Source organism: Cynocephalus volans, chromosome 12, assembly GCF_027409185.1.
Source record: "Cynocephalus volans isolate mCynVol1 chromosome 12, mCynVol1.pri, whole genome shotgun sequence".
NCBI classification, from domain to species: Eukaryota; Metazoa; Chordata; class Mammalia; order Dermoptera; family Cynocephalidae; genus Cynocephalus; species Cynocephalus volans.
Genome location: NC_084471.1, coordinates 92,121,632 through 92,146,930, shown reverse-complemented (window position 1 = coordinate 92,146,930; position 25,299 = coordinate 92,121,632). Strand labels below are relative to the sequence as shown.

At 36.8% G+C, this 25,299-nt stretch overlaps 1 protein-coding gene across 2 annotated transcripts in view; it reads left to right on the top strand.

Annotated features, from left to right (window-relative positions):
* PDE3A (phosphodiesterase 3A) overlaps positions 1 to 25,299 on the top strand; it is a 281,335-nt gene that overhangs the window by 228,866 nt on the left and 27,170 nt on the right. The window contains exons 3-7 of one of the 2 annotated variants that reach the window (XM_063075635.1): positions 477 to 734; positions 2,765 to 2,919; positions 7,581 to 7,696; positions 19,450 to 19,669; positions 22,913 to 22,998. In XM_063075635.1, the coding sequence (XP_062931705.1) occupies positions 477 to 734; positions 2,765 to 2,919; positions 7,581 to 7,696; positions 19,450 to 19,669; positions 22,913 to 22,998 (835 nt within the window). The remainder of the gene's footprint in view (positions 1 to 476; positions 735 to 2,764; positions 2,920 to 7,580; positions 7,697 to 19,449; positions 19,670 to 22,912; positions 22,999 to 25,299) is intronic. The other variant, XM_063075636.1, reaches the window with a different exon arrangement.

The window sequence follows — 25,299 nt, the reverse complement described above, 5'->3', positions numbered from 1 at the left end:
TACACCTTTATCCAAGTTTGCCTTTTATTGATTTTTTAGAAGCTCAAGTGTCACATTAAAATATTACCACAATTAAAAATTTATGGTATATTAATGTAATGTTACTTTCAGAATGAAATTTATAAGTTATATACATGTAAAATGTTGAGGTCTTCATAATGAGTGATTGATACGAAGTTATTTTCCAGTTCTCTGAAACATCTCATCTTTTAAAAACTAGTGTTTATCTCTTTAATCTCTTCAAACATGGTCTACCAAGTTCTAGCATTAAAAAATGTTAGAACACAAAAAGGGCTAAAATAAAGCCAGAGCAAATTTTTATCAAAATGGGGACTAGAAATGTGATGTGAATTTTACTGTGCTGAAATCCTAAAGAGTCAACTGTTTATTTTCCAGTGAAAAAGCCCAATTTAATTCTCTGTGCCTCCAGGTTCAGGCCTTTTCTGACCTGCCCTTCTCTTGGTTTGGTGTCTCAGTCTTCAGGAACCAGCATAACTGTGGACATCGCCGTGATGGGAGAGGCTCATGGCCTCATCACCGACCTCCTGGCAGACCCCTCCCTGCCCCCGAACGTGTGCACATCCCTGAGGGCAGTGAGCAATCTGCTCAGCACACAGCTCACCTTCCAGGCCATTCACAAGCCCAGGGCCAATCCCATCGTTTCCTTCAGTGAAAACTATACCTGTTCTGATTCAGAGGAAAGCTCAGAAAAAGACAAGCTGGCTTTTCCCAAGGTGGGTCTTAATGACATACTACTTAAAGGGTTCAACTTTTTCCTTTATTGTCTTCTAGGTCTCCTTCCTGTCACCCCGAGCCCATCTGCAGATTCATGTCAATTGCTCAGGGAAGAGGTGTTGACCATGGTGACAAAAGTGACACAAATTGAAACATAAAGGCTTCTGTCCTCATACTTGATAGTTTTCTGTAAATAGAAAATTTAACCTTTTTGCATTACCTTTTTTATTTTTAACTTTTAAGAAGTTTTTACTTGCAGGGAGTTTTTATTTTTATGGGCTGAGCTCTGTTGTAGGTGATAAGGATATTGCAGAAAAAAAAACTAAACAAAAAATAAACAGACAAAAATGTCTGGTCCATTCTGGGACAGATTCTGTTTAAAATTAATTGCTTTCTAAAACTGAAGATTCCTTTCCTCTTTGATTTCTTACTATGATATCCCTCAAAGTACCCTCATGGCTTTCCCAAACAGAGCAAGTTTTGAACTCAGAACAGTTTTCATTAATTGTAGATAATTTAAAGTAAAAGATGGCCTTAGTGATGTATGTGATCTCACATTTTACATGTAAAAAGAAAAACTTATACGCATTCCTTCTTTTTACGTATATGAGTGTTACAAAAGTAAATGGTAAGAGATAGGACCCTGCTCCCAGTTCAGATCTCAGTGTTAGTTAAAAATAAGTCATATTAAAGACCAAGAACATCAGAATTTCAGTGGTCTCTGGTACATCCAGCAGAGTTATTAAGTAGACAAGCAGCTGTCCCCTTGAGTCGGTGGCCAGTCAGTAACTTCCATGTTCCTGCTACTGTGAGTCTGTTGATTCAGGAATGTGATCGTCATAACTTTGTCAATTTAGTATTCATAGTTTCCTTCAAACCTTCACTTCCCTGAAAAAGATATACCCAAGCATAATGTGACAGGAAAGATATGGGAAGAGAGATTAACTATTTCTTTGGGTCTCAAAACAGACTTGAGTTCAGTGACAGATTTAAGGCAAGAACCCTGCTGTTTGACCCTTTCTCTTTCTACTAAATTACCTTCTAAGGTGCATATTCAAATCTTTAAGAGACACTGGAAACTATTTCATATGAGAGCTGTTCTTGAATCCCAAGGTGCCATATACTTCACTTCTCAAAAGATTGTACCCTTTTCAGAAGAGCAGAATGTGTCTTTGTAAACCATGCCTACATGGTTGGTTTATTACTAGTAATTAGCCACAAATAAAAGTGGGTTGAGGTCCTACCTATTATGACTATTGCTGAGGCTTTATTAGGAGAACACCTTCACTTTAAATTTTAAGGGTCAGACTCTGTTCAGAGTGTGGTGCTCATTCTGGTAATAGTAAGCTGATGGTGCCACATATCCCACCTAGGAGGTGGTGGAAGAGGAAATCGTAAGAGGCAACAAGACCCTGGCAGAAGACCCTGCCAGCCAGCACATTAATCATATTAATTAATCATAATGATTAAGTCACATTAATCATAAGAGAGGCAGTGCATTTTGTGAATGATGCTTACACTTAGCTCATATCATTTTTAAATCATGCATTTAGCTCATATCATTTTTAAATCAGGATAGTAAAATTAAATCAATAATTCTGGGGGGTATAGACTATTGTGCAAATTGATATAAATTAACCCATGCCCCAAACAAGTGACTTCTAAGGAAAAACTTCTGTTCATAATAACTAATATGATATGTATGCGTATAGCTGCTTAAGTCATATTGAACTAATATCACTATAAAATTATCCAAGGGTTAATTGATTCTCATTTCTATAATCCCATATTTGCATAAGCATTGAAATGAGGACCTCAAAATGGTATTTTTATAATATTCATTCATTTTGGCCAGTGAGTTTTTTATTGAATTTTTGAGCACCCAGATTAAAATGTAGGTGGTAGATGATATCCAACCAATATAGTTTAATCAATTCATTTCTAATTAAAAACTCATTTTCTTCCACTATGTTACATCAAAGTTAGTGATATAAAGTATGCTTGGTAATAAAATCAAACTCCTTCCTAGCGCCTGAGAAGGAGTTTGCCCCCTGGCTTGTTGAGACGAGTCTCATCGACTTGGACAACCACCACCTCGGCCACAGGTCTACCCACCTTGGAGCCTGCGCCAGTACGGAGGGACCGCAGTGCCAGCATCAAACTGCATGAAGCGCCTTCACCCAGGTTAGACTATGCTCCTGCTGCTTTCATGCTGCTTAGACAAGTTACTTAACAAAAAGGAGTGATGTTACAGAAGGGAGGCCCAACCAAACAACATTGGTTGGAGGACAGCTTTGAAAATGGAAAAGACGTGTAATTTAAATGCAGAGCAGTATAGGGACTAATATTGGATAATTAGGCTTAAATTCTGTTGTGGGGCCTTAAATATAAGTAGGAAGAGTGATCTGAGGTGATCTCTGCCAGTGTGACCTTGGAAGGGACGGGTTGAGCCCAGAATAAAGGTAGGCTAGATTTCACCTACGTTGAGCTCCATACTGAGACCCTTAAATCAAAAGCATCCAACCTGACATTTGCAAATGATTGTTAGATGCCCCTAGCCCACCAGACCAGCTGTCCTAGTCCTGTATGAAAGGCAGAAGAGCAGATTAAAAGTAGATCATTTTTTTTCTCTTTTTTTGTGGCTGGCCGGTATGGGGATCCAAACCCGTGAACTTGGGGTTATAAGGCTGTGCTCTAACCAACTGAGCTAACTGGTGTTTAACTGTTTTTTCCACATTAATGATTGTGTTCTAATAAACCTGTAGAATCAGAAGCAAACTCAAATGATTTTTTCGTATGTCAGTGTCATTTACTCCATCTTATTTCCTGGACTTTTGTGAAGGTTCTAAACAGCACCACAGTAGGAGACTATGCACTGTTTCATACACATTTCCTAAAGTTTGAAATTAGAAGTCATTGGTAATATTTTTCTCTAAAAATACTAACCATTGTCAATTTCTACAGCAGTAAATACCAATAAATGATATAGTATTATAGTTAAATGTTGCTTAAGAAAATGAATTATGTTCTCAGTGTATATCTTGAAAGAAGCTGCCTGTTTTACCAACCTTGCCAAGTTTGCTGTCTTAGTATAGTTCATGCTCCGTGATTTTCTTTCCGTAGAATCTACCAAGAATTCATTCATGCCTTCTCAAATGTCTGTCTATTATTCTTTGTTATCTCTGGTCAAATCTCACTTCTCCTATCATGTTCTTCTCTTAGTCAATTAAATGAACTTGGGGGCTGAAATTGAAATCATCACAGGAAGAGGGTTTTAAGAACTTTTACAAGGTGAACTCCCAAAGATTCTGTCATTCAGCTTTATAAAACAAATATTCATACCTAAATATTTTCAAAAGAGATAAGGAATAGCATATGATACCACTCATTCTCTTTCTCCTAAAAATACTCATACGTGTCTTGCCTAGGGATACTTTTTCCCACATTCTAACTTACTATCCTTTAATTTCACTGTCCTATAAAAAGTCCTGATACAAAATCTGAGGGATACAACTTTTTCACCATTTCGAAAAAATGAAATTCATTCTGAAAATAATTTGAGCCCTTTAAGAGAAAATCATATATGAGTAAATGGCACCATTAAACACAACTAGTTTGGGCCTTGATTATAAAGTTAAAACCCTCTTCATTTAGGAGACTTATTGCTAAAACTGCTGATTAATTTCAAAATAGATTTGAGTTTTGGCCCTGAAGCCTTTTCCTTTTTAGCCATTTTATTTCTTCCTTACAATATCTGTCCTTTTATTGGGGCTCCATAAGGACTGTAGTGATTAAAATAACAACAAGAGTGAGAAGAAAACATTAGAAACAGTCCACAACTTATATCCATTTAGGTATACAGCTGGATAGTTTACTCCTGAGTAACTTTAAATACAGTCTGGAAGGAAGGACACTGAACTAAGTGTCAAAAGGATCACTTAGAGATGTCTCCCATCTCTGATGGACCCTGTCACTCAGAGATGTATGTCCTGAGACAAGTCATTAGCCTGAACCTCAGACACACTACAAGGAATCATTAGGGGAAAAAAGGAACTATGGCATAATTGGAGAGGTAAATTAGATGGAAGAATACAACAAGGTGCCTTTTTAAAAAGCAGGCTTTGGGGAAATAGAAAAGGTTGAAATCATACCTAAATAATTCCAAGTTGATGTGGGAACTGAACATTACCTCTGTACGAGTATATTAGACAAAAACGGAAGCTGTAAACTTGATAAAATAGACTATAACTTGGTAAGACTTTAAGGACTTAGGATGGAGTTGTTATGGGGAGATTAGGGTAAAAAGCCACTTTTGTGAGGAGGGTTGAGATCTTCCATTACAGGCACAGATAATTTTCCTCTGCTGTGTCAACATGAGGACACCAAGTAAAGATTTCCCTAAGCTGTTTTCCTCTCCAAAATCCAAATTATTACATGTTCATGAGATTTAAGCAGGAATTGGAAGTAAGGGTCACTGAAAAGCTAGAAATTATTGTGAGAATCACATAAAGCAATATATGAAGGTGCCTGTGCACTATACTTTTATATATAATATAATGAATATTGATGTGTTATGTATCATTAGCAGTATAACTAATATTTAATATATTGAGAATGAGATAGATACAGCTAGGATTTTATTTATCTTGAGTTCATTAAATCCTCATACACTAAAGGTGCTCTACCACTGCACTTCACAAACTTTTCAAAAAATGAGCACATTTTAAATACTTTTATTTGAAAAAAATAACACTCGTAGCCTTCATAATATATCTTTTTGAGATATAAAAAATTCAGTTAACGTTAAGGTCTTATCTTTAAAAAGTCTACTAGAAATGTAATAACCTATACAATGTATCATGTACTGAAAAATGAAAACATTTAGGCCACATATCTATTACATAAAATTTCTTCACAGTAAATCTTATCAGTTAATCAGTTCAGCAAAATGAATTGAAAAGAACTAGTATCATAAGGAAATAGCAGTTATAGTTTCCTATCTCAGATTTGAAGATTTCTTTGATCTTATTATTTCCAAAATCCCAAGCATGTGTGAAATGCCTAGGATGAGATTTCTAAGAACATTAAATATTGTGTATGCTTTTCTCAATTGTATTTGATAATTGCTGAAGTTCATGCCACATTTTCCATGTCTCTTTTATGACATACAAGGGTACTTCAAAAAGCTTGTGGAAAAATAGAATTAAAAGATAAATACAAATCCTTCCATAAACTTTTTGAAGTACCCTTGTACTTGGTAAACTGCTATTAGAAATAAGGAGAAAAGAGGAAGATTTTAAATACCTGGGTCAATGGTTGAAGAAAAGTCTTTCCAAAGATGAAAAAAAAAGAGAGAAGAAATGACATAACAGAAGTGTCAGAGTGTCAAATCAGCCTCAACACAAATTACAGGTCTTACCCATTGCCGAATCTTCTACTAATTAAAGGATATGGGCAGTAGCAAAGCACATGCTCAGCATTCTTTCCTTCGAGAGGTCTGAGACTATTAGTGCAGTTCCCCAAAAGTTCTTTTATTACACATCAGCATATGTTCTGGTTTGGATTTAACATGCAGGGCTCTAAGTAATGCATGCATAATGTTGCTGGCACAGAGAGAGTGTTTTGGTGATGGAACCTCTCCAAATTATCCCTGTTAATCATACAGCTTATATGACAGTCTCCATACATCCGTGACTCCATACATCTATCAATTTTGGGCTTATTTATAATAAGCCACTCAGACCAGGCACATCCTGCTTACAGTGCCAATCCACAAAAGATCAAATTGTCGAATTATATTCATGCAAATTATAGATTTAACCCAGTACCAATTTTACTTACTAGTGCTTGAAAGGACACAGGTGTTAGCAAAACACAGACTAAGCATTTTTCCCTTGGAGCGGCCCAAGATTGTCAACACAGCTTCCTAAATTCTTTTCTCTCCCAAATTAGGATGGATTCTGGTTCAGATTTAACATGTAAGGTTTTGAGCAATACATGCAGGGAAATTTTGGCTTGGAATACTACCAAAATTTATATTCCACTCATTACATGGCTTATATGACATTCTGTAGCCCAACCCTCCATAGATCTGTTAATTCTAGATTTATTTACAATAAGCAACCTAGACAGACCAAGTACTGCTAAAAGCATTCCCTTGATGAAGACTCTCTGTTACCTTTCTCCTAGTAGCATCCAGCCCATCACTGGCATGTTTACACACTGATGATATTGACTAGGAGAAAGGTAATAGTCTTCCTCTAGAGAATGCTGGGCCATCACTTTCTTTCCAAGGTATCATCAGTAAAGAGGAATTATAGGCTATAACCCCATTGCTAACCTTTCCTTCACTAGGAAATACCACACAAAGACATTATCTTTGATTATATAAGAATTTAATTTTTAAATGTAGATGCACCAAGAATAATAAATATTAAAGATCACTGACATAAGCATTATGACATTTATAGCTAATGTGAGTTCATCCGCATCTTAACCAGTTAATCTGAAAGGTTCTTTTAGAAAATCTGTGAGGAACATGATCATAGAAGCAGAATAAGAAGGTGTTTGAGTCTTCTTACTTGGAAAAAAGGAAAGTTATCTTTCCTCTTTTGTTAACCAAGCATGACTGGTGAGTGACTGCTGTATCCCTGCAACAGAGACTGAGTTTAAGTAACCTCTTTTGTCTTTTGGAAGTAAAGTGATTCTGTCCCTGATCCTGAACCAGTGTTCATACTGGCAGGTCTATTGTGTAAATAATAGTTGGGTTCTGGCCAGACTTGCGCCAATGAGTGATGAATACTTTCTTCATTTTTCTGTAAATCCTGTCTTTACAGTGCTGTTAGTCCTGATTCTTGGAATAACCCCGTGATGACAACCCTCACCAAAAGCAGATCCTTCACTTCATCCTATGCTGTTTCTGCAGCTAACCATGTAAAGGCTAAAAAGCAAAATCGACCAGGTAACTAATTTACTGGGAAAAAAGTTTATATTCTGAATGTGCCATCGTGGAGCAAACCAAGCCTTAAGTGTTGAAGTATTCTGAGGGTACCCTACATTCAGATGTCTTTGGCATGATTATTCTAAAAAGAAAGAGCCTTAATAACCAATTATTTAAATTTCCACTTTTTGTGATGATGTAGATTCTTTCGAAGTCGCTGTATCAGATTTCTCATATTGAACTTATTGGATGAATTCGAAGTCAGTGTCACCATTAAGGATAATCTCTAGAAGCATCACCTTATAATATAAATTTCAACAGTATTTTAGTGTTTGTTAAACAAAAATTATTTTTCCAGGAATATAGTATTTAACTGGGTTTGAGGAAAAGCTTCATTTACTATACATGATGTATAAAAAACTATTTAGATATCAAAGTTCAGAACAATTAAGTTTTAGGGAGGAAAGTAAGAAGATTTGGGAGAAGATTAGCTCATTTACTCAGGGTCTGTGCTGACTGAAAACGGGGATACAGTTTTTGTCAGATTCTGTTTCTGGATTGCCCTCTTCCTAGAATCCCTTGTGAGAGCCTGGCATGTTTACTCAGACCTCTCATTGTTGGAATGTTCTGACTTCAAGTTTTCACTTCTCAAAACTAGAAAACTTGGATGAGATTTTCACTACCTTCCTCCTTAGTTTCTTAATTTCCTGTCTTTAGCAGCTTAAAATTTCACCAAAAAACTCAAGGGGAAAACTGCCCCCTTCTCACTGAGATATTAGACATTCAAGTTCTGGCTTCCAGGACAGCCCCAAATTTCCAGTTTTTATGTCATTGGCCTCATGACATTGCTAAAAGCTCTGCTGGCTGGCCTCCCTAAAATCTGAACCCCTCTGCCTGGAGTCTGAGCCTCTTGCTCTGTGCCAGTAGTGAGTAAACAGTGCTCTGAAGGGAAGAACCATTAAGAGCACTTTGGCCTACCCTTCTGAGGTTCTCTTCTCTCTGGCATCCTAGTCTCTCACAACTGGGGCTTTGCCTTGATAACTTTTTTTTTTTAACTTCAGCTTTTCTGTTCTCAAAGAAGCATGTGTTTACTACAAACTACTGCATCATAGGCAGAAGCAGAAGTCCTCAAAGTGGCAATATTTATATGAGGGTTAGAGAAATATGTGAGTGATACATTCCACTAATATTTCAAAAGAACAAAATAAAACAAAAACAAATAAATAGTAATAATAATAAGTTGAACTATTGAAAGGAGAGAGAAGAACTGGGGTTACTAGAGGTGGGAAAGGCAAGCGGGGAGGGGAGATAGTGAGAGCCTGGTTAATGGACAGAAAATTACAGCTAGATAAGAAAACTAAGTCCTATTAGTGTACAGTCAACTCAGGAATCTATAATTAACAATGATTTACTGAATGTTACCAAACAACTAGAAGAGAGGAGATCAGATGTGCACATCACAAAGAAATGATTAAGTTTTGCAATGATGAATATGCTAATTGCCATCAACAGATCATCACGTATTGTATATATGTATTGAATATAACTCTGTGTCCCAAAAATATGTACAATCAATATGTTTCAACAAAAAATGAAAAAAAAATGGCTGTTATCAAAAAGAAAATAACATGCTGGAGAGGATGAAAAGAGATCTCTCCTACACTGATGGGAAAGTAAATTGGTAGAATCACCATGGAAAACAATTTGGAGGTTCCTCAGAGAACTAAAAATCAAGCTATCTTATTACCGAGCACTCCCACTACTGGTATACACCCGAAGGAAATGAAATTAATGTATTAAAGAGACACCTGCACTCCTATGGTCATGGCAACACTATTCACAATAGCCAAGAAGAGTTGGAAACAACCTAGATGCCCATCAGTGGATGAATGGATGAAAAAAAAAACTGTGGTACACAATACAATATTATTCAGCTACAAAAAAAATGAAATCCTGTCATTTGCAGCAACATGGATGGAACCGCCAAGCAGTACCACATGATGTCATTCATATGTGGAATCTAAAAAAAAAAAAAGTTGGTTCTCATAGAAATAGAGAGGAGGGTAATAGTTACCAGAGGCCAGGAGGGGCGAGGGATAGTGGGGAGGGGCAATGGTGGATTAATGGGCACAAAGCTTTGCTTTCTGTTCTGAGTGAATCAATGCACAGTATATGCATGTATTGAAAAAACACACTGTACCCCACAAATATCTATAAATAAATGTCAAAATAAAATTTTAAAAGTTAAAGAAAAATTTCTATAGTCAGCCAGAGAAAAGACAAATAACCTTTTCAGGAAAGGCAGTCAGTCTGAGAGCAGAATTGTCAGAAATACAGAGTCAGAACATGGTAGAGTATTCTCTTCAGTGTTCTGAGAGAATCTAGCAGTCCACCTAAAATTGTGGGCCTGGCAAATCCATCTCACAAGAATAGGAGTGACCTAAAGACATTTTGAAATATTAAGTCAAAACTTTACTGCCTACCAAATATTTACTAAGGGAATTTGTGATCAATGTACTCTAAGAAGAAAAATATCTGAGAAAAAGTCTGAGATCTAATAAAAATGGTAAACAAATAAATTTGAAAACCATGAGTCAATGCAAACAAGCATTATGAGCATAAATAATGTATTTTCATATTTATGGGTAGTTTTTTAAAGATTTTTTAAGGACAGAATTAAAATACTGGACAATAATAATATGTAACTCAAGGGATGAAATATGAATTTAAGTGTTCTACATCTTGTGTAGCTCAGGAAGGAAGTTCAGAAGAGGATACTGAAGCACAAAAAGGTTAAGTAACTTGGCCACGGCCACACAATCAATCCTCAGTCCTTTCTTTTGTCCTGATGACTTCATAGCAGAAAAAAATTGAGAACAAGTTGGCAGTTTAAAATTAGGATTTTTTGGTTCTGTCCTTGGCTGGGTACAAGATAATGGAAGGATTGGGTTTTCTCTCTCTCAGTTTCTTCAGTTTGGTAATAAAATAATATTAAATGACCAGCATGATAAAGTGAAGAAGCTAAAAATTGTGTGTATTGGTCCATTTCTGTTGCTTATAACAAAATACCTGGAACTGGGTTCTTTGTTCCCAAGCGCTGCACTCTCCCAAGTGCGCCACGGGGCCAGCCTTGGAACTGGGTACTTTGTAAGAAAGTCAGATTTATTGCTTACAGTTCTGGAGGCTGGGAAGTTCAAACTCCAGGGAATACATCTGGTGAGAGTCTTCTTTGGTGGTGGCTTTACAGCAATGCAGGGGTCACACATGGCAGAAAATGGTGGAGCAGAGAAAGAGAGAGAGAGACTCTCGTGCGCTCTCCTTTTAAAGCCCTTGGAACCACGCCCATGACTACCATTGTTAATCCATTCATTAGGGCATGGTCCCACAATCTAATCACCTCTTCAAGGACCAACCTTTCAATTACCATAATAGGATTTCCCATCCTCCATAGTTACAGTGGGAATTAAGTTTCTAATATGAACTTTGGTGGACACTATTCAATCAATCCATAGCATTACATTTAGGGCAGACACTGGAAATGACAGAGCAAATGATGGAACAGCTTTACATTCTTGTGTCCTACTCCCTGATGCATATGACTGCACTCAAGAAGACAGGGCAAAGTATAAAAGGAAAAGAATGTCCACATAAGATACTGCAAGGGCAGATGGTAGAAATTAGAGCCTCAGACATAGCAAGAGTGTCAACTGCATTCTTGCCATCAAGTGCATAAGCTATCTCCACCATGATTACTTTAGAGGTGATTTTGCATTGTCATCTTTAGACTGCTGTCATGGCAGAGCTGAATGTTTATAAAATAACATATATCCCCTGCATGCTGAATTCAACTAAGCAAATCTCTGAAAGTCTGCCAAAAGGGAGAAAAGCATCCATCAAGAATCATAAAGTTGAAATGAGATTACAGTTCACCCTTATCAGAAGGGCCCTTCTGTTTTGAAACCCTTGCCTCCCTGCACTGATGGCTTGGGTTGACGGAGCTAAACAGGTGTGCCATGTTGGATGCAATTGACTGTGATGTCACCTGGTTTTCAATAAATTTTGGAATGAGGCTGGGAAAAGTGCCTTTATGTGGCCAAGAGTATAAGCAAATGGAATTAAATGAAGTGTGAAGACAGTCTGAGGAGGAATGGAAGAGCAATAGACAGTGAAGTGGGGGGAAGCAAGTATGAAGTAAAGAACAGGTGAAATGAAAGATGAGTTACCTGTTTCCAGAGGGGACTAATGAAATCTGTTCTTTGGGCAAATCAAGTGAACAGTGTGTATGATAGCTCAGTCAATCAGCATTAATTTTAAATTGCTGAAACAACCAATTGTTGTGCAGTTACTAATATAAAATACATGGATGAAATCACATAGGAGTCCTTTGATTAAAGCATAAAAATGGGAGATTTAGATATAATTTGCATTTTCATCTTGCTCTTCTAGTATGAATCACTGACAATGTGGAACTACCATTGCGTCATTCAGCCTTTAAAATTCCTCTAAATGGTAGTTATAGCATTTGTAGTAGGCCTTTCCCAGATTCTTGTAAGTTTACGCTGCCTATTAGAATGATTACAGACATGTTCACACTTATAAGCTAGACTGAAGTTTTCCTACATAAAATTTTGAAAGAACAGAAAAATTTAATTATGGTTGTGATTTTTTTGCATTTTCTTTAGGTACTTTTTTTAATACTGAATTACATTTTGAGTAGTTAAAAAGACATAATATTGGTTCCTATATTTAACACTTCTGATTAATATAAAATGATAACTCTACAAAGCATATACTGTATATTTCATTTAATCTTCAAATAACAGTATGTGGAATATCAGTAAAGCATTTGCATTAATATATGGATCAGATTTCATTACACAGGTTTTGATGCATCATAACAAAACATGCTTTGTCAAGTAAATTACTTAATCTGCATAATAAAAAATTAAATCTGAAAATCTTAAAGGAAATATGAGCCTTAAATCTGTGAGTCACATAAAAGATCTCAAAAATCTCAGCATAGCTCTTGCACCAAGAGGAGGCCACAATGGCAGGAGAGCCTTCTATAGCTTGGCTCGCACTGGCTTCCTGCCAGCAGGTGGGCAGGAAGAGCTGGGCCTGGAGTGCCACCAAGATCTGGTGCATCCGATGTGGAGGAAGGGTAGCCAGAGCTTCTGGATAAAGAATTGTTCTCAGGACTTTAATAAGCCTGCTGATTAGCTAATTATTGCTTTAGAACCTTCAACCTCCATACGCAAGACTTGCTTTGATCTCATCTGCTGTAATGATGGTATGAAAGATGTTGGTCATGGGGACTTCTGATCAAGATGGCAGAATAGATGGTCCCCAGTGTCACTCTCTCCCACAAATCAACTAATTTACAACTATTAAAAAGCAATGACAGCCAAGCTGGGGCTGCTAGAGCTCAGAGGAAGAGGAGAGATCTACAGAGTGCATGAAGGCCAGAGAAGCCATGATGAGAAAAAGAAAAAAACCTCCCCAACCATTTCAAGCCCTGGCCACTTCCAGGCTGGAGCTGCTGAGTTCATGGAGCAGGAGCTGGCAAAAGCCACAGCTGTGCCCTTCAGATGAAATTGCATGGAGGCAGCAGGGGAGAAGAGGGTCTTGGTGGCCCCCAGGCCAGCAAGACCACTAATAGGATTCCCGTGGACCCATGTAGGAGCAAGGAGCCACAACTGAAAAAAGGAGCCACTCAGAGGCTGATGAGTCATCGCAAGGGACTGGCGTACGGCCCATCCCATGGGAAGTGTTTGGAGCACAGGCGGTGGGGGAAACGGGCCCACCGGGAGAACACTGGTACACAGCAAGGACAGCTGATTTGCCCCCTAATCAGGATAGGACCACTCAGAGGAGACTGGTCAGGAATACAGAATTGCATGGGGTGCAGTTTGATGAAAAGACTCAGGCTCAGACCAGTGTTTCTATATACCCCAGGTGCATTGGATTTCACTGAAACCAGAAAAGTCCTATAAAGTCAACCATTAAAACCTGAGCTGCACAAAAAGCCTTCCCCAGAGAATCAATAGCAAAGCAGCAATTTAGCTCAACCACAAAGCTCAAGTACTGGTCCCCACAGGAAGTTCCCCCACTTTAGGAATAAGCAAAGGACCACAAATTAGTTCCAGCACAGAGTTTAAGTGGTCGGAACAGCAAATAATCCAACACAGAGCGGAAAGGAAAAACAGAGTACGAACAACCAGAGTCAAAGTTTGATATTAACTAGCAAAGGTCTCATTACACAAAAGAGTACCTATAACACCTAGATGACCAGAAGTCCCCTGGGCTACCAAGCCAGACAGGGGGGACAACCAGGCACACCACCAGAGCCACAGGGCTCACCTGGGGTCCTGAGGTGTGGAGGTGGAGCCGAGGACTGGACCTCCTCTCACAACTGGGCACACCACCAGTGCCATGGGGCCCACCCATGGTCCTGAGGCATGGATCTGGGAAACACACCCCCTCCCACAACCAGGTACAGCACCTTCACCACCAACAACTAGGAAAGGAACATACCAAAAACATCACCTCCATGTGGGTGGCCCACCATAGCCACCACAATAACCATGGCTGCTGCAAAAGTGGCTACATGCCACATCTACCACACAGATGGTCCACCAGCCACTCGAGTGCATTGACACAAGGAGAGTAACCAGCAGAGACCAAAGAAAAGAAGAGGATGTCTCTCTCCACAAAGCTCATTCCAGAGTGACAGAAGAAGCATCTGTTCTACGATAATATTGGGGGACCTGAACACACCTCTCAGCATTGGACAGATCGTATAGGCAACAAATCAACAGAGTAACCATTACTCTTTCAGAAGGAGAGAAGAAATCTAGGGTGATCAGAGGGGGGAGGGGAAAGGGGAGAGATTGGACAAGGGACATAAAGAATAAGTATGATTCACAACAGTATATACGCTAGTAATATTGATTTGATCAACATGTCAATGTTGAACCCCAAAAATATGTATAAATAATTTATGATTCAATAAAAAATTTTTTAAAAATCTCAGCATAGATTTAATATACAGGTAATTGATAGGAGTATAATTTATAAACAAAATTTTTTTAAAGTGTATTTCTGACTAAAGGGATCATTTAGTTAAATTCTGATGCATGCATATAATAGACTATAATACAGATATTAAAATGTAGTATGACAGAATTTTAAAATACTTAAAAAATTTTAAATTTAATTATCTAGTTAACTTTTAACTATTTTAACTTTTAAATAGGGACTTAATAATGAGACAGTGTTCAGAAGACTACCAAAACCTTATATTCTATATGATTCACATTATATTAGTCCTTCTCTCTGAATACACACACACTATACAGAAATAAACATTTGAAATAAAAGGCATCAAAATTTTTCATATTAAAATGAATATCAGTATGTTATAGAAGTACAGTTGATTTTTTAAATTGGTTTTTTACTCATATATTTTGTGCATTTCTTACCAGTGAACATGTGTTATTTTTATTTTACAAGAATAGGAAAATATTAATCAATGAATCCATGAGCTATTTATTTTCATTTAAGGAAAATAAAAATCTTTTGCATCTATAATAAGCATTTAGTCTTACGTTGTAAGTTAATTTCAAATGAGCAAACTCTCCCTTTTTTTTGATAGTCATCTCTGTACCACAGAAATATTTATGATCAATTATGTTTCAGGCATAGAGAACAAATAAATAAAAGCAGAATATCAGCAAGGTAAAAAAATAAAGATGAATATGTTGTAAAGCAAGTACAGTAAAATATCAAAGGCAAAATGTAGGTGGTGGGTATACAGATGTTTACCGTAAAACTCTTTTGGCTTTACTGTATGATTAAACATTTTAAGAACATTGGAAAAAACTTTTTTAAAAATAGATATATATTTTCTGTTTTGAAAAAATATTAGGGCTGACCATTTTCCTGTGAGTATAAAAAAAAGGCATGTATTTATCAGACAAGCTGATTCCTTTCTTGTTCAATTAAAATTAAACCGAGAGAGGTTTATAGCACAAAACAGATGGATTCACTTAAATAATTCCCCTCCAGTATTGTTTATCTTCTCCCTTTGATTGCCCAGAGTTCCTTGTGTCTTGACACACATTTTCTCATGCTCTCAAGAACAAGGAATTAAAGCTGAATTACTCAAAGGAATTGGTATTTTGGACTTGTTTTTCAAGTTATATTTTTAATTTTTTGTTTTTAAGTGTTTTGATTTTTAAGTATTTCACATTAGGACAGTTTGAATCACTCAAGGATTTATATTTCATGAGCAATGTCTTTTTCTTGGAGTCTCTTAAAATTACTCAAATATAAAATGAAGATAAATGTATTTGAGAGAATGCATATTTATTGAATCCCTTCACTCGTGTGTGCGTATGTAAACATTTGAGTGTGCAGAGTAAAATTGGATGAGGCTTTCAAAGGTCACAATAGTCATCCCTCCAACTTTAAACATGATTACATTTAAAGCATCTTAGAAAATCTCTTTTTAAAAACTTGCAAAGGTTATTTCCCCATTTCCTTGGAGAATCTTCTTCCTATGTCTGAAATCATTTATCTGTAGTCTGTCCTTTCCAGAAAGAAAATTTGGTTATTATCTGCATTTTATCTTTCCATATATTTGAAGACTAACATAATTATTTGCATTCTAATAGTATTGGCATTTCCAGTCTTTTCTGTTTTTTAAACATTAAGTGAACTATGATAGTGCACACTGGGATAAATAGTTTGGGTTTGGAAAAAAGGAATTTATACATTTATATATTTATCTTCTCACCTACAGAATAAAAATATCCCTGCTTCTTATTGTTATTGCCAAGACCCATACTTGTTAGAAGTGTTCAAAATATGTAGACCAACAGTGTTATAGAAGCAAAGTGTTTTTACTCTTTTATGGGTTTCTTTAAAATATCATCCCAGGCAGTAAGTTTGGAGTCTTAAAGTCTGCTTGTTTGTTTGAACTTAATCCATGGGTTCCAAGCATTCTAATGGTTGTGTAGATTTTTAAATTTGTATTTGGGTGAATGGCTTGTCTCTGAGGCTATCAGCTGGCAGCTACTAAAAATTAGCAACAAAAAAGTCACTCTTCTCATGAGTGCCTTCAGAAAATACATCATGTCAAGATAGAAATGGACATTGTTCCCATGGGCTTTGAACTATACTCTGTAAAAAGAAGTGGTAGAAAACTGTCCGAAAACTCACAGTTCACTATCAAAATATAATTAAGGAATTGCCTAAAGCAATGCCTATCAGGGATCTCTTTTTTTTTTTTAAGACACAGCACTGAAAACCTGGCCATGGGCCTACCCAGCCCTATCCAGCCTTGCCCAGCAACCTCTCTGACCATGTCCCTGCCCCTTTTCCTCCTCTTTGCTAAGCTGCCAGCCTCTGACCTCCTTGCTGATCCTCTGACATTCCCCAGGTAGGTCCTTCTTTCTGGAACACACTTTCCCAAAATACTTGTCTAAATGTCTTCCTTATTTCATCAGGCCTCTGTTCAAATTTTAACCCCCAGAGAGGCCTTGGGGACCATCTTATCTAAAGAGCATTTCTGTCCTCTGCCCTCTACCCTCCGCATTATTTTTCCTCATATCATTTGCAATTACATGACTTATTTTCTTCTTTTCTATTGGTTTTTCTTTTTTAGTTTCTGTCTCTCCCAAAAGACTGGGAATTGCAGGAGATTGGGGACTTTGTTTTGCTCACCGCGGCATAACTGGAATACAGCACACAGGAAATATCTGTTGAGTGAATAAATGATTGAGTTACTTAGTGCAAATACTTGGATAACCTTCAAACACGTCATACCAGAGTTCAGTTCCTTATTGACTAAAATGCTTTTCTAAGATTATCTGGAGTCTCTGTCTGCCTTAATCCAAAAAAAAAAATCTAAATTAAACCAACCTTTTTTTACGTCAGAGCATACTATATATATATAATATATAGCAGCGAAGAAATGGGAAGAGATTTAGAGCTTGGTGACAAATATATTTCCTTTATCTTATAAATTATAACAAAATCTAATTATAAAATTTTAGAACATGAAAATTGCATTTATTCTGGAACGTCCAAATAAATTGGTTTTTTTCAACTTACAACCATTTAATACTTCACAGCATATTTGTAACCCACTCACTGCATACAATGGTACAGTGATACATTGGTTGGGAAACTCTGTGTTAAAAATTTAGTGAACTTAATTTTCTTTTGGCTCAGGAGACTGTGTAATGTGAAGGTTTGTCAGTATCTTGGTAAAATAACTAAATCTTTTAAAATAGAAATAGAAATCAAAATAAAAATCATAAGGCATGTTGTAAGGAGCAATACAAATACTGCCTAACAGATCATGGATTTTTCTTCCCCCTTGGTCTGTCTCTGATAGAAGTATAGTCTAATAAACCACATTTTACTAAGAATAGCTGGGCTCACTACAAATTGTCCCACTTAGTACTATGTCTCTGGGAAGTTATTTAACCTCTCTGGGTCTAAGTCATTTTCTGTGTTAAGTATAAAGGCAGGGAGGTGGTCTGTTCTGACCAACTATTACTGATCAGGAAATCAGTAATAGAAATGTTCAGAAAAGGACTAGGAGAGGTTGCTGCATGCTTAAGCAAAGCAGAAGTGAGATTTGTCATCTTTCAAAACAAAGCAAAAGAAATAACACTGCCAACAAGAAATTTAAAAAGAAAATTACAAAACCCTTCAGCAAGCTTAGAGCTCTCTTCAGTGGACCAGAAAACCATGGGGTGTGACAAATCAACTTTTGAGAGAACTGGACACTGGGGGCGAGCTTGGCTGCCAGCTCAGCACACACAGCATTCGATGATGTCAAAGTCTGTGGCTGTAAATTTCCCCTGAGTTGTGAGAAGTAGGGAACAACTTTTAATGATTTCAGTAGGTTGTTTGGCCATAAAATTGTGAAAACCAGTAAGCAGGTAGTCATTCAGAAGTTATTTTTCTCTCTTTTTTTTTTTTTTTTCCAATTTAAAGCACAGGCTACCTTCTCAGTGTTCAAAGAGTATCTTCAGAAGACATGTCTTCCAAAAGCAGCACTTTGAAATCTAAGCCAGTGGCTTGTAAAATTCTTACAATCATCTGTAGTAAACATAGACAGTTTGGCACAAATACCCACATTCGTAATTTAAGCTTTATGCCTATTGTTTGATCTAAAATGAATCATGTTACATTTTTTAATGTTTTCTTCAAAAATCATTTTGAGCAAATACTGTTTTACACAAAAAGGTCCTGTTCCACTGAAAATGTGAATGGTTAATAAAGTGAATTGCCTCTCAAAAATTAAGCATTCAACGACTGCCAATACCAGTTAATGTTCAGAACAATAGCAGATTCTGTGCCTGTTAAAAATTTCTCATCCTAACAGAAGGCAAACACATGAGAAAATTTTCACTTTTATTTTCCTGTCAGAATGGCAAGAAGTAACCAACCTGGGGGGAGAAAATAATATCCTTCTATTCTGAAGTTACTCCAGGACACCAAGACTTTAGCCAACATTGGAGGTGCCAACATTGCCATCGATTTTTTCATGATGATTCATTCTTCACATTTCATGCTGTGGAGACACCCCAACCACACACCCAGTGTCCAGATGGTGACATGCGGAGGAGGCCAGCCCAGTGGCCTGAGTCTGCATGTGGTTGTTATTGAGCTGACAGGAGTCCAGGTGAAGTTGAAGAGGCAATTTTGCATTTCGAAGACATTTGTTTAGTGACTTAATAACTCCCATTCTTTCTCAGGTGTCCTCACTAAAATTTCACCTCTTTCATCGCCTTGCTCCTCACCTCTCCAAGGGACTCCTGCCAACAGCCCGGTCAGCAAAATTTCTGCAGTGCAGTTTCCAGAATCTGCCGACACAACTGCCAGACATGGCCTAAGTTCTCACAGGACCTTAACTTATACTCAGAGTGCCCCTGACCTGTCCCCCCAGATCCTGACTCCACCTGTTCTATGTAGCAGGTAAGCATTTTATATTGTTAAAACTAATAATGAAATTAGTAATAGTTTACCCCACAGAAACCCCCACCACCAGTCCACACAGCTGTGTTTAGGTTTGCTGAAGTGGTGGACAAGAAAAAAAAAAAAAGGCTTTAACAGAAACTTAATTTTTCAGTGGTTTTTCTATTACTAGAAAGTTTAGAGTTCAAACAGTCCATAGAACTAATCTTTGGAGATGATACCAAGTAATTAGTTGTGTATTTTGTCTGCTTACTGATAGAGAATACATAAAATATATAATTTAAAAATTATATCAAGTAATCTTGTATAATTCAACATTTTGTTGGAATGTTTTTTACTTGCTCTCCAGGGAATGTTTTATATTGATTTAAAAGATATTTCTATCTTAAGTTTGCATTTTCTATTTTAACACTTTAAAAATGTATGAATAATACACGACACATCATGGCTAGAACTCAAATAGTTTTCTGAGTACAATTAAGCAATTGCTCGTGCTGTTCTATCAGGTTGAAACAGAATTACAAAGTGTTGTCTATCGCAGAGCTTAAGAAAAAAAGGCCTCCCACGGCTGGAGCAATTATTTTGCCAACATTGTCACTTAAAAAGAAATACCTTCTCTTACTGATTAACAGATTTTTATTCTTCAGTAATAGTTTAAACTTGAGTAATTGATCTTAAAGCATTGCACTAATTTTGAAGTAGAAACGAGTTGAGTGTTTTTAAGTATAATCTTGAGACAGTCTTGAGTAAAGTGATATTTTCCCCCGAAGGTTAATAAGGATAGCTCTTTGAATAAAATTGTAGCATGTTAATCTTCTAGTACCAAATATTGGTTCATAGTTGCAGATTTCCAGATTTTATCAATAGATTCAGATCTAAGAACTAGCAATTGACATTAAACCTCACAAGTTTCATTTTCATATACTTTGGTCATAAACTCTATAAGTCAAATAAATGTTATTTATTTTGAAATATTTATTTTTACTTCCTTTCTTTTTACAAATATTTTTAAATGGAAAATTATTTGTTTGTTTTTTTGGCCAGTGCCAAAGCAGAAAGTTATTCTACCATCCAAGGTTATTCGGTCACCCTTCTGTGTGACAGCTATTTTTATAAAATAATTTCTGTGGAATATTAATTCTGGTTTTTCCCCACAAAAAAGATGTTTTCTGTAGTAAAATATAGAGAAGATCTATCATATTTCCCTCTTAAAGATCTGCAACACATGTCACTTTATTCAAAGCTCTGAGAAGTTCTGCTAAAAGAACACCTCTTGATTTTTGTTTCATCTAGTGATTTCTGAACTTACTTGACTACAGAATCAATTTTTTTAGGTTAACACCCAGCGATTGCTTATGGATCTAATGTTTGGCAGAACACACTTAAACATTGTGGTATTGAATGTATTCTGAGCCAGGATGAAGTCCAGTGGAGTCATCTGCATCAGGGACATCTGCTTCCAGCTTTTCTAGGGAGACTCTCCCACTGTGGATTCCAGACTTGAGGGAAATAAGTTGCCTAAAGAAAGGAGAGAGATGCCCAGAAAAGGTCTAGCATTCACATGGCTTTTATCATCATAGTATATTGTGTGTTCTCAGCAGGAAGAATGTAGTAGGATTCTTATAAAAGAAGTTTCGGAGAAAAACAAGGGTATTTCACTGTCTACTTGTTCAGTAATGTTTATAAATCCAGTAGTGTGTGTTTTATTTGTTTGGACTTTGTAAGTCTATAATTCAAACCAGGTTTTATTATTGCCTTCAAGGCAGCCACCCATGTAGGCGCACAGAGAGCTCCATCAACACACGACTAATTATTGTGGTTTCCCCTGCTGAACTCGAAAGGTTTGGCATTGAATCCCAGTCTCTTGGCTGTTTTAATGTCTATGCAACAAGCTATTTTTTTGGCATAGGAACTGGCATATTTGAATTACGAATTTATGTAGTTTTTTTTAGGTACTATCTTACAATGAAAAATCTTAAAACTAATAAATTGTACTTCTATGAAGCTTCACCTGAGAATATAAGCCAATCAGTTGCATCTACTTTCTTTTTTCTTTTGTCCTGTCATTTTCTTTTGATTCCCTAACTCAAATTGATAAGATTTCATAGTTAGAAATATGTTGTGTGTAATGTTTTACTGCTCACATTCAAGGGTTGAAAAGTAAATTTACATACTTTGAAGATGCCCTCTTGCTGGAAAATAGTTTTCTCTACTGCACATGCTAGCACAATTCAGGGGGGAATAAATTGATGAGACATTTAAGATATTAAGCAATGAACTTTTACTTATTTCTTTTCATTTTAGAGTGGGTAATCTGTGGTTAAATAACAGACAAATAAAAAAACCCTCTGAGACACTTTGTGATATTAGCCAGAAGGAAAGAACCCAGCAGCCAAACACAGGACTGAGATCTAATCTTGAAGTCTCTAAACAAGATAAAAGAGAAAGGAGCAAGTTTGGGACTTTCTCAGGCCATTTGCAGAGTTACTTTTTAATTTTTTAAATAGTCAGACTGTTTAGAAAGGAAAAGTATCCTACATCTTCCAACCCTGTCTGTTAAAAGAGCACTTTTCACCTGTCAGGTAGCTTCTTTTTTCTTTTGGTTGCTCACAGTTCCTGGTCAATTGTATATTCACACTTCATTAAACCATACCTCTCCTTTGCTTCTTTTCTTAGAGCCTTAACAGGTGGCCAATGAATCAGAAAAAGGAATTCATTTTTATTTTGTGGCTAAAAACAAAATCGATATGCTCTCATTCCATTTTAACCTATGCTGTCCTTTCTTAAAGGGCTGTTTGGACATAACATGTCTTCACCCAAAGAAATAAATCTAATCATGAGGCACAAAGGTATTCCTTTGCGGAAGATATTTTTGACCAAATAGATGTCAGCACTTCTAAAATTACTACTACAAATAGGTGGCAGCCTATCCCAGGATTCTCTAAATAATGTAACAAAATTTTACCAGCACTTTCACCTCAAATGTGGTCTAGACCATGGAGGAAAAGAATGCGAGTCAAATGAAATTTCCAGTCATTTGTATTGATCATTCTCTCACAAACAAGAAAGCAATATACTGTATATCAGCATCCATGTATAAGACAAAATGATTTTTTTTTCCATGAGACAAATTGAAGGTTAAAATATTTGATTATTGTTGTCTTGCTATTCACATAGGTGGTATGTGCCTATGATTTTTTGAAAAGAGAAGGATATAATTGTAGCTCTTCTACTATTTCTCAGCTGTGGCAGACCATATTCCCAAGGGAATCCTGCTGATGGACACCTGGAGAGAAGTGGTACAGCCACTCGGACACCAGGCAGAACAGGTAATTTATTGTTTTGGATTCTGTTCCTCAAAATGGAAAGAGCTTTTTTTTTTCTTTTTTTTTTTCCTGATCAAAAAGGTAATCTATATTTCTGATTTTGTACATTACAAATTTTGAAAACCAGGGGAGAAAACCAAAATCATCCATAATCTTACTATGTAGAGTTAATTATAGGTAAAGTTTTGGTGCGGAGTTGTCCAAAATGTTTCTATATATCTATACATATATGTATATATTTTTTTAAATTAAAAGCCATTTTATATAATGTGCAGCACTATATAGAAATATTATTTTATCTTGTTACTTTGGACATTGGAAGGTCATCTGTTTTAATGAGCTCTCTGGAGGTCGCCATTGCAGAGCCTGAGAAATGACCCTGCTTATATCACTGTAAACTGAACATAGTTTTTCCTTGAGGCAGTGTAATGGAGAGGTTAAGAACGCAGGCATTGCGGCCTGGTTTATTATTATTATTATTATTATTACTATTATTATCAGTGTTAAACCTACAACACCTTCACAGGCTGTGAAGACTAGAAGGGTAGTGCGGAGGGTGTAGGGCAGGGTGAAGTGTAGGTTTAGGGACAGGAGAGTGCTTAGGATGAGCAGGGACAGTGTCATGCCTTCTAGGCGTAGGAGAGAGGATCGGAGGTGGGATCGATATATTAGTAGTACTACGAAGGATGTGGTATATGCTAGGATAAAGTTGATGTAGACTGAGGGCATTTTAGCAGTTATAAAATGTCGTAATTTAATGGGTCGAAACCAGTTGTTTTGGTTAAACTAATTACTGTATTCAGCTCATTCTAGGCCTTTTTGAGTTCATTCGTAGGCTAGACCTAGTGCCAGAACAAGGATTAGGATAAGTGCTATGGTACAGATTAGTCTGAGACTGTTTGGATGGCTCTCAGGAATCACATCCTGATTCTGCCACTTGCTTGCCTGTAATCTTAACTTTTCTGTACAGTTCCTTCATCTGTAGAATGGGCATAATAGTAGTACTACCACAGAGGACTGTAGTGAGAATTAAATTACCTAAAGTATACAAAGCACATATTGCTTATTATAGTGTCTGGGTTGCTAAAAACAGGGTTTGCTGCTGTTGTTATAATAATTATTATTTTATTTTTATTGACGCAGCCCTAGGGACTTGCTTTTGTTAGAGCTGAGAGTATGCAAGGTAGAAAAGAAAATTGTGTCAACTCTACAGTTTAGAGTGATAGAGCTACCAAATACTTCTTAACTATCTGCCTCAGCAACTCTTGGTAGACACTGAGGCACAGGAAGTGTAAGTAAACTGCCCAAGGTCACACAGATGGTAAATTTTGTCAGTAGAATTGGAACTCAGGAAATCTGATGAAGTCTAGTTTTGTTTTGTTTCTTTTATGGTTATTGCTTTCCATGGCCTACAAAATCTTCACCTTCCCCAAGGTCACAAAGGTAGTCTCCTGCATTTTCTTCTAGAAGCTCTATCATTTTAGCTTTTACATGTAGGCCTGTGCTCCATCTCAGAATAATGTATTGCATGGTGTGAGGTAGGGAGTGAAGTTCATTTTTTCCCAATCCCACTAGCTTGCTTCAGCATCTTTGTTGAAAATCAAATGGCCAGAATCTAATTTGGCAATTTCTACTCTTTTCTGTTTGATCTCTTTGCTGATACTTAGGCCAGTACCACACTGTCTTGATTACTGTAGCTTAAATGTGAAGTCAGCTAATGTATTTCCCCTAACTTTGTTCCCCCTTTTCAAGACTGTTTTGGATGTTCTAGGTTTGTTGTGTGTCCTTATACGTATACTAACTGATTTTTCTTAAGTTGCTAGTGAAAGATAGGCTTTTGTTATAAAGCCTATTCCAATCGGAAATATTTTGTAGGACTTTTCCAAGGACCCATGTTTCTTCCTTTTTTCTTATGCAACTTCTTGTGCCTCAGTTTCCTATCTGCAGAGTGAAGATAATAGTAATACAATAATACCCACCTCCTAGTATTGTGGAGAAGGTTACATATGTTAGCACAAATAAAGTGTTTTCAGTGGTACCTGACACATGGCAGGAACTCAACATAACTTCATTCAGGTGCCTTACTTAGCTATGAGAAGTTTCTCAAGGGCTTTGCCCCAGGAGCATGTTCTTCAGACACTTGGTAGTTTTTGATTGGTCTTTTAGTTAGCACACTTTACTGTGGACTGAATGGGGGGGCAGTGAACGGGGGAAGATCAAAAAAGAAGCCACAGACTTTTAAGGAAAAAGATTGGGTCCACAGGCTCTCCCATGTTCTTAAGGCCATACCATCACTCTGTGTTC